The 10823-nt window shown below is 36.2% G+C and overlaps 1 protein-coding gene across 1 annotated transcript in view; it reads left to right on the top strand.

Moving 5' to 3' along the window:
• Positions 1–427: 427 nt before the first annotated feature.
• CRY1 (cryptochrome circadian regulator 1) overlaps positions 428–10823 on the top strand; it is a 24290-nt gene continuing 13894 nt past the window's right edge. The window contains exon 1 of the mRNA XM_015812840.1: positions 428–1053. Within this exon, the coding sequence (XP_015668326.1) occupies positions 896–1053 (158 nt within the window). The 5' untranslated portion in view covers positions 428–895. The remainder of the gene's footprint in view (positions 1054–10823) is intronic.

Genomic DNA, 10823 nt, shown 5'->3' with positions numbered 1-10823 from the left:
CATTGGTTCCTCGTGTGTATTATGCACGGATCCTTGCCGGATTCGTCTGAATGCCCTAATCAACTCGCTTCATAGAAACCTCCACGCAAGCCCCGTGTTCACACTTCCCCCCCCCTCTCTGGGGACAGAGGGCGTGATTAGAGGAGCCACTCAGCCGCCCCCCGCGCTCTTTGTCCTCGCTTCTTTGCGAGCACGCACTTCGCTTCTTTCAGAAGTGCGCCCACTTTCGCTCCCGCCTCCTCCTTCGGGCCAGGTCTTGCATAACGCCATGGCAACGTTGGAACTCGGCGAGACCCACCGCCGCTCCCCCACCAGACAAAACACATTTGAGAAACGTGAGGTGGTGGCGATCACGTGGAGGCGGCGGCCAATGGGGAAAAGGGGGCGGGGCTCGGCTGTCCCGTCATTCAGCAGAGCTGCGTAGAGTCACAGGGCGAGCGGCGAGGAGAGAGCGGCGTTCGGGTTTGCGGCGAGGCGAGGCAGCGCTTGTGGAAAAAGCCAGGAGGAAGAAGCCTCGCGACCGAGCCGCTCCCTCTCGTTGCCGCCGCGTTTACGGAACGTTGTGGGGCTCCCTCCCCAGCTGTGAGTGGGCGTGTGAGGCTGAGGAAAAAGGGGGTGATGTGTTTCCCGCTGGCGGCCATCTCCACCGAAGCCGCTGCTTCCACCGCCGCAGCCGCTGCCTCCACCGGGTCTTAAGAGACGCGCTCGAGCAGAGGCTTCCGCCCTCGGTTCCTCTCGCCTCGCCCCCGGTTTGACCGGAGAACGGGCCCTTAGTAACGGGATCTATCCCGACATGAGCCGCGAAGCCAACGTCACACGTTACTGAGCAGCCGGCGACGTTCTTCCTTCCACCTGGCGAGCCGACCTCCTGGGCGAGTCGGGCCGTCTGTCAGAGATGGGGGTGAACTCGGTGCACTGGTTCCGCAAGGGGCTTCGGCTCCACGACAACCCAGCGCTGAGGGAAGTCATCGAGGGGGCCGATACGGTGCGCTGCGTGTACATCTTGGACCCCTGGTTTGCGGGCTCCTCCAACGTGGGAATCAACCGGTGGAGGTGAGTGGGCACGAGGCGGCGGCGGAGGCGGCGGCTCCACGGATGGAGCTGCTCGGTTCTCAACCCCGCTCGAAGGCGATGCGCATGCGCACCGACTTCTGATTATACAACCTCGGGTCTCCGCGGCCTCCTTAGGAATCGTTTCTGACGTCACAACATTCGGCAGGAAGGGGGGAGGGGGATGGCGACTCCCGCCCGCCAGCTTTCGGTGAAACGGGCTTGATGTGCGCTTATTTTCCTCTGAATTCAGCCCTGGTTTCCTAGGAAAGGCATAAAAGGTTACACAAACTGCAAAAGGCTAACCTGGCTTTTCCTTACGACGTGGGGAAAGGCTTAGCTAGAAGATTAATACCAAATCATTGGTATTAGGTAGCTTGTGTTGGAAGATGTTAAAAGGTTTTGCACGAATCAAATGGCTCTGTAATCCTTTAGCTGATCCAAAATGGATGTTTATAATCACATTTCTTGAGACAATAGACCTGGGTAACATTTACCAAGGCCCCATGAGATGAAAATTGTACAAGAGATGATTTTTTTGTCTTGATTTCCACATTATTTTCCTTGCACTGTAAAAGATTGTAAAAGACACTTAGTTGTTGCTTAGTTATAATATATACTGCTCAAAAAAAATAAAGGGAACATTTTACCATGGAACTGAAGGGATTTGCGTTCCCTTTATTTTTGTGAGCAGTATATATATATATGGTCACGCTGCTGTCCCTACTTTTGCTTGCCATGCTCTGTAATGTTCCTAATTGGATCTTTTCCAGTCCCTTCCCAATGCTGACAGCAAAGAAACAATGCCATATGCAATCCCTCCTGTTGCTATGCACACACATGCATTTCAATTGAATGTTTCATAACCAGTATTGAGTTCATAGAATTTGTGAAAGATCTGCCCAAAATTCTGGAGTTAGAATAGAACATTGGATGCACCTGTTTGAATGTAGTGTTTAATAGGAAGTGTATTGAGTAAAAATACAAGCTTTTGTGAGCTGCATCAAAATTAGATCAAGTGAAAGCTTCAAAGGTGTATTCCTTATCACAAAGGCTCATGGCCTGTCAACATTTGTTAGTTGGAAATAATGCCGCTAAACTTATTTTTAAGTTCTTTTTTTACTTTAAAAAAGATGTAAAATTAGAAAATACATGCTGTGTTATTTAGCACAGTGAGTGTAAACATACTCCTTTAGGGGTATGGAAAGCAGATATTCAGTAATAGCAGAAGTATAGCTATTGTTCATCAGTAGAGCATCTCCTTTGCATGTACCAGTCAAAGTTTAATCCTTGCCAATCTCAGGAAAGTGTTATCTTAGAAAGCCATTCTTAGTATAGACAATTTTGCCAATGATGCAAGGCATCTTTTGAGGTGTAACAGATCAGGGTATAACTGGTACAGTTTCAGTAGAATATTTTAAAACATTCTAAAGCAAGGATCAAGGCGTGAATCATTTTCAGATATTTATTAAGGTTCAGTGGTTTTAGGATACCATATTTTTAAAGTCTGAAAACATTTTTCTTTTTGTTTTGACCTAACAATGATCAGTGTTATAGGACTTCTATAATGGCAGCAGCAGTAGTAGCCAGTAGGCAAGAAAAATGAAAAACAAGGCTATTTTCCATAACATGAATTGTGCAGCTTCTTGTGTGACTAACTGTAATTACCTGGTTGTAGTATCCAGAATTTTTTTCAGGCCTTTATAAATCCATTGTTAAGCACTTAAATGTCATTTATTTGAAATCCTCCAAGGATTCTGAATTTTCCAGAAACAAGCATGCTAATAAATTCTGCTTGATCGCTATAATTTGATTCTCAGCAGTTGATTCATTCATTCATCATTAGCATTATATGCAAATAGTGTTCCTGGTTTGTAAGTTACAATAAATTGTGCATGGAATTGCTTGAGACCTCTCACTATTAGGGAGACCAAGAGAAAGAGATTGAACACGTGTCAATAGGTTGCTTTCATAGGTCATTCAATAGTCATTCACAGGTTAGTAAGAATTGTATCTTATTTTCCCTCTGCACACTGCCATTGGCAATAGAAAGTATCCTGGAGAAAGAAGTAAATGAAGAGGAAATGCTTAAAATGTATAGAAAAATTCTGGGCATGATGAAGTGAGGTATATTGGAAACATTGTGATGTAAGATGTGTGCAAAATTCACATTAAACTTATGAATGAATTTCATTATAGCTGACCTACTGACATGCTGTGCATAATTGCTAGCCTGCTGTGACATATAGCAGTCATTGACCTCTTTTCATTATTTTCCTGTAGCATAGGTGATGGTATTCATATTGTGAAAACCTAGTACAGTATTCAGACATTTTACTGTGTAACTCATTTTTTTCTGAATGGGCCTTATTTCTTTATTAACAAATTAAGAGAAATAAATTTGCAACAAGTTACCTTCTTGAAGTCTGTGTTATATATTCTGTTAAGGTGTCTCTAACTCTTATGTAAAATGTCTTTTATTTACTAAATACTTATAAACTATTGTTCTATTTTGATATAAAAAATAGACAGTTCTTCAGGTACAATAAAATATCAATTATTTTATCTTATTGATATAAAGCAGAAATCATCAGTCCTACATATTTCAGAATTTGAAGAAATTGTTGCCATGTGAGTCTGGCTAGTCACAAAAACAAGTTGCCCAGGAAATTAAATAGAAGGCAGAAATTTCATATAAGGAAAACTACCTATTTTCTGTAAATAGTAGTTTTTCAAAAGTAAAAATAATTATATTTTAGGAATTGCACTAAAAGGTTTGTCCCGAGTCGTGAGAAGATGTGTTGTTTTTAAGTGATCTTGGGATAGTTGTATAAGGTTCTGAAATTGCAATTTCCTGAGTCACCAGGAAAATGTAAGTGGAAAATTGCAATCAGTTTTCACAATTATAGAATCTTCAAGGGGGCACAAAATTACAGTTCAACACTACAGGTAGGTTGTGCCCTCAGTTTGCCTAGAAGTAATAAATAAATATCTGTTTTCATCTCTATATTGTGCTCTTTTTTCTTAAGGTTTATTGCATATTCATATATATTTGGTATAGAATTAGGAATATCCTCACAACTAGCAATTTATTGAGGGTTATTCCTGTAAAATGTTAAATGTCCAATAAAAGAGCTTCTTCCTCAACACTCAATGGTTTTAGAAAAGGGTAAAATGAAATCAAGGTGAGGTACCCTTATGGAGAAATACACTCATGAATATCTTATTTATACTTGATTTCAAGGGAGCCCAACTCTAAAAAAACTTGGGTAGCTGACTATTTTAAAACAATATATAATATAAAAGAAAACAAACTCATACAAATAAAAATCAAAAGATCACAATGAGCTCTAAAATTCTAATGCCAGGGACAAAGCCAGATCTGCAGAAATTTAGGGAACTTTTGCTTTTTCCTACTGTGTCACGTTATTGGTTTGAAACAAACTAAATAGTTGAATGATTGCAGATGTTCTATGTGTTGAGGGTTAGAAGAAGTTGATTGAGAACTTCCAGTTTGCCGACACAGCCACCACGGAGGTTTGGAAGGTGAGCTCCGTCTTCCACGTCCAATTTCGCATCGCTGGGGGACCCTGGAAAGAGTCGAAAGTCGCCCTGTAGGGGCGACAAGCAAGGAGGGGATCCCCGCTTCATCGCGGGAGGGCGGTAGCCCTTCTGCTCGATCCGGGGCAGCTCTCCAAACCAGCGGAGGAAAGACCGGCCATAGAAATATGGCCTGTCACTAGGCTGCAGACAGCCAAAGTCAAATTTACCACCAGGCACCTACAAAGCAGCGCAGATGAGACTGGGTGAGATCTGAACCTCTCTTCAATCCTAATTATTTTTTCCACTTGTATAAGCCCAAAGTATTTTCCCCCTGTGGAGAGAGGGAAGTTAAATTCTATCCTACCCTCCAAAAACAGTGGTAATTGACTATCCAGGGGGGTTTAAAACGCTGAAAAAAATAACTTGATTCTAACTGGATTTTTATCTTTTTTAAATTTGAGGACTAAAAGATTTCTTATTCTTATTGAAGATTTGGGGTTTTTACTTACAAAAAAGAAGTAAAATTGAGAAAAGATTATAAAAATTTTGGACTTAAAAAAAACACAAAAATCTTAAATGCTGTGGGTGACATCTACCTTGAACTCTGTGATCAAAAGTCAGGGTGCAAATCATATACAGGTAAATTGTCCGAAATGGTATAGGGTTTCCTGCCTGAGCAGGGGGTTGGACTAGATGACCTCCAAGGCCCCTTCCAACATCATCATTATCATCATCATCATCATCATCATCATCATTATTATTATTATTATTATTATTATTATTATTATTATTATTATTATTATTATTATTATTATCTTGTGGCTAAACCTGATATTACAACTAGTTATGGTCTAAAAGAGACTTGGCTTGAAGCCCAGACTATAGATAAGACTTTTGCAACCTTGGCAGATATCAGCTGTGAGAAGCCCAGCTGTGTTTTATACTCAGGGACAAAATTATTTTCATTCTCTGATTGTAAAGCTTTTAATTTAACACACCACTAAGAGAACATGGAAGAAGATCAGGAACAGATTCTTTTTATGTTGAAAGCAATTTATGAAACTATTCTTACAGCCACTGATGAAATAAGAAGCTGCAGAAAAGAACAAGATGTCAGCCTAGATATACGAACCCAAACTTTGATTACAACTAAAGAGCCAACTACACAGAATATAATAGAAGAACAATTAAATACTATGATAGAAGATTCAACTGATCAACAAACACAGTTAATGGAAAACCCTGAAAAGGGACTGACAACACTAAAAATGAAAAAGACTTTCTATATATACCAAAAGAAACCTGAGGATCAAGAAGAAGAACAGACCGAAGGGAAGATAAACATTTCAGGACAACTACGTTGAGAAGGAAAAATAGAGAGAAAATTTGTTAGTCCTTCCAAAAAAATGGAGACTGGATGGCCTTTTTTAATCTCAAACAACATATATAATAACAGAGGGAGAACTATTTGATGACTTAAAATCACGGATATGGAAGCGAGTTGGCAAAGAAAGAAAGCTAGAATAAGGCTGAAGAAAATTGGGGTTTTGACTCATTAGTGAGGATTAAAATAGAATATACTTAAATAGACAAGATGTGTACTTTGAATACTAGATTTTGTTATGAACTGAGATAAAGTAAACTTTGGTCATTTAAAATTTGGAAGTATAAATATCAAAACTTAAATTTGAATATTGATTGGTTTATAAAGGTTGAATGTAAAAGTGATTAAGATATATGTAAGCCAAAAATTTACTAATAAATGTAATAAACATGTTTTTACTTAGCTGATATAATAAGAACTGTACTAGCTTAAATATGAGATAGTAGATACTAAGAGAAAAAGAGAGGAAGTATTTGATGTTGAAACAAGAGAAATTTTGGTTACTAAATTTAAGACATTTGCAAATTAACAGAAAATAAGAATGTTACAGTGTATTATTAATTAGATGATATAAGATGGTGAGAAATAGAATATATTCAAATAGATAAGATGTGTATCCTGAATACTAGACTTTATGATGAATTGTGATACAGAGAATTTTGGTCACTTAAAACTTGGAAATTATAAATATCAAATGTTAAATTTAAATATTAATGGGAAACTAAAAATTGGGAAAAACTAATTAGGACATTGATTGTCTATAAAGACTGAATGTTAAAATAACCATATGTATAAGCTAAAAATTATTGATAAATGTAAGAATGTTATTTTTCTTTAATTTGATATAATAAGAATTGTATTAGTTTAAACATGAGACAGTAAATACTGAGGGGAAAAGAGAGGAAATATTTAATGTGGTAGTTTGAGACTTGCACTAAAGATGTTTGTATGTCATTGAATTTTCGATTAACCCAACCGCCACGTGGCTTTTTAAATACTTAAATGTAAAATTAGAAAACCAATAAAACATTATAAAAAAAATAAGTTGATTGAAATAGTAATGCTTCCTGCTTAGACACAGAAAAGGTCAAGACAATATTAGGGTGCACAGTTCTCCTGGCTCTTAATTCAGTTACATATCTATGTCCTAAAGCAGAGGACCCCAGCCCCAAGCATGTCACAAACTATATATCTGTGTCACATAGCATCTGTGCATAGTAAGTACATACATATAAGTCAGTTTTTGTTCTGGAAAGCTGTGCTAAAAGAAAACCAGTGAAGGTACTTTCTTTTGCATAGATTCCAGATATATGGACCTCAAATTCCAGAAATCCACAGCCAGAATTTTGTGAGTTGAAGTCCACATAACCGGAAGTTGCCACGGTTGAGAAACAACATATTAGTCAAAAATAAGGAGCTCAAACTTTCTTACATGACTCAGATTTTCAATTTAAAAGCAATTTTATACTGTATTAAATTGATAAGCAAACAAGTCACTACTACTGAAATAAAAAATATTTATAGTATGCATCCATATCTACTATATTATATCAGGGTAAAAATACCAAAATATTGCTTTTATTCTGCTTCTGACTTAAAAACATTATGCGGGTGAAATATAGCCTTTCAAGAGCAGGATTAGAACCATACAAGTCTGGGTAGAATAGGTTTCAATTTAGGTTATTTATACAGAATAGGTTTACTCTTGCTAAGATTGATACAAACTGGGAGGAAATTAACCTTTTATTCAATTATTTGAAAGTCAGTTATATATATGGTATATATTTTTCTTGCCCATATTTTCATAATTGAAAGTTATGTTGCAACTTAGTTGATTTTAACAATCAGATTTTAATAATTCATAACCAGCCCTAAGAATTTTGCTTGGGACAAAACATCCTACATCCTGCACTTTTCTCCAATAAAAAAAGATTTTTGTTTTATTGCATCTTGGCGTATTATAGTAAATGTAGGTCTGTAAACTACATTTAATCTGTTGATGTCCTTTTTGTGATCTTTGAAGTAAAAATAGCTGCATTTACCATTGATAATTGTGAAAAATTAGCAGTTTTGCTCCCATTTTTTCTCTGTGAAAGGAGCCAGATTTTTCTTTCCACCATATATTTTAGTGGGCCAAATATGTGTATTTCTAATGGTTTGTACTAGCACATGGTAAATCTCTTGGACCTAAAATATTATCCAGCCCTATGTTAGGTTGTCAGAGTAGAATTGTGTGAGAGAAGAGTTATTTAGGGATCCATGACCTTTTCTAGCCCAGATACACTTTCAAAAGCCCAAATGTCCTGAGGGCTTTGAGAAGGTTTTGTTTTTAAAGGGATGCCTGAGTGGATGTTATGATGTTAACCAGGTTTAGCCATCATTAGTATGTATCTTCATAGGCATCATGGACATCTTCTGTCTTTGTAGATATTAGAACTATGTTGATTTTGATTACATGTTAGTGAAAATGGAGGAATAATGAATGGAAAAGCTTCACAATACATTCTATCAATAGTACAATAATTCAGTTTACTGTATTATTTGGCATTTAAATTAGTTAAGCTTTAAAGTTGCAGTTGTATGAAATACTGTAGACTAGTTTAGTAAGTTTTTATTTCCTTTCTAACAAATGTCTGATTTTGTTTAGAAGTGCAGCCTGATCTCTTCAAAACACTGTGGTGATGAACTTGAAATTCAAGTTATGAAACTGTGTTGTAGCATGATCTCTAAAGTAGGTCATTGTGACGGGAGCAGTCCAAACAGCCTGCTGGTTGCTAGAGCAACGGCCTATTTAAAAAACTTTCTTGTTGATTCATATTGAAGTAAGCTTTTAGAAATCATGTAACAAAACTGGATAAGAGAGACACACCAAAGGTAATAATAGCAAAGATTTATTAAACTGGCTGTCTTTCTCTAGAAAGTTTAAGGGACTTGAGGGATGAAATGATATATCTTTATCTTATTACAGTAGATGTTCCCTTTTCCCTATTTTGGCCATCATATTTTCAAATGATTGATGCTATTAACATCTTGAAATAATAAAGAGAAAACCAAGTCTGGATATTAACCTTTTTATAGTGCTTAAAATAAAAATTATGTCAAGAGTAAAGTGAGTTATTAGAGCAAAATCTTATATACCAATACATAGAGATTTCTTTTATTTTGATTAATATCTTATTAGCATCATTCAATATTTTCCAGATTTTTTGTGCTGTTAAGATAAATTTTGTGTCCAACAGTTTATGTTGGACACATTGTAGTTTTCTGAAAAAAGATTTCTGACAAAAGATTTACTATCCTCTGAACTTTTGAACTGCACCTTAGCTCAGGCAGAGAGATAATTAGGGCCAGTTGTGTATTATCTTATATAGAGCTGTTTTGCTTCCTATCATCATAGTGAAGGTATTGCCACACAGATTCTATTTGTTTAGAATAATTTTGTTAAATTTTACAAATACAAAGTTAAAAGAAGTAATACAAACTTAAAAACATATAAAAGGAAAAGGAAAATTAATAGAAAAAAGAAAAAAGAAAGAAAAAGATGCAGGCAGTCCTCAATTTACAACCATTCATTTAGTGACCATTTGAAATTACTGAAAAAAATAACTTATGACCATTTTTTGCACTTATGACTATTGCAGCATCCCCATGGTCATGTGATTAAAATTCAGATGCTTGGACAACTGGCTCATATTTATGACCTTTGCTGTGTCCCGGGGTCATTTGATCACCTTTTGAAACCTTCTGACAAGCACAGTCAATGGGGAAGCCAGATTCACTTAACAACTGTGGCAAGAAAGATCATGAAATGGGACAAAACTCACTTAACAACTGTCTTGCTTAGCAACAGAAATTTGGGGCTCAATTGTGGTAGTAAGTTGAGGACTACATGTATGTAAAAAATAACCAGTATACCTTCTCTACTACTTCAATTAAAAAACCCTATTCTTGCCATGTCTCACCCCTTATCAATAATGAAATTGCAAAAAGACACCATTTAATTCTGATTAGCAAAAGTTTATTAAGAGCTACCAAAATTATTAACATATTTTAATCTTAATTAAAAACTTCAATTTTATAACCCAAACTTATCCATCACTCTAAAAAAAGAAAAGAAAATCTCTCCACTTATAACAGATCTTTAAAGTCTCCTCATTCAGTTCTAGTAAAAAGGAAACCTTTTTAACAGCTACCAGAAACTACAAAATACATATTTTAACTTGATCAGATTCACTTTATAAATCTTTTTAATTTTTAAAAGCTTGAGCTTTAATCCTATCATCATCAAGTAATGTCCCACAAGTTGATTTCTTATCATTTTCTTTCTCTTTGTCTCCTTTCAGAAATGGCTTGAGTACTGTAATTCCTCTTTTGTCTCTTCCAAGAAAGAGTTTTCTTGATTTCATGCATTCCTTTTGTAAATTCAAGATAAGAAGGCTTTCCAAGTCACTCTTCTGATTTATTATTTGTATGTCCTCTTTCATTATTAAGACTTCAGTTGGTTTCATTTATAAATCCATTTTGGCATCGTTTACCATATCATTCTTATAGTCTGGCATTTTTAAATCCATTTTCAAAACAGTAGCATCTTTTTCCATTTCACTTTTGTAATCCAGCATTTTTTAAATCTCCAAATCCACATTCAAATCAGTTTCAGTCTCTGTTTTATGCAATGAAATCTGTTGTTCTTCTATATCCTTTGCCATAGTATCTATCTTGTAAGTAACTTATTGTAAGTAACTTCTGAGTATATTGTTCCCAAACAGATTTAATATCTTTTATATCCAAATAATGTTGCTTTTTTTTCTCCTTTAAGAATTATTATTATATTTATTATTATTATTAT

Source organism: Protobothrops mucrosquamatus, unplaced genomic scaffold (genome assembly GCF_001527695.2).
Source record: "Protobothrops mucrosquamatus isolate PMUCROS unplaced genomic scaffold, P.Mucros_1.0 scaffold113, whole genome shotgun sequence".
Lineage (NCBI taxonomy): Eukaryota > Metazoa > Chordata > Lepidosauria > Squamata > Viperidae > Protobothrops > Protobothrops mucrosquamatus.
The sequence above is the reverse complement of the archived record's forward strand: the minus strand, read 5'-3'. Positions and strand labels throughout refer to the sequence as shown.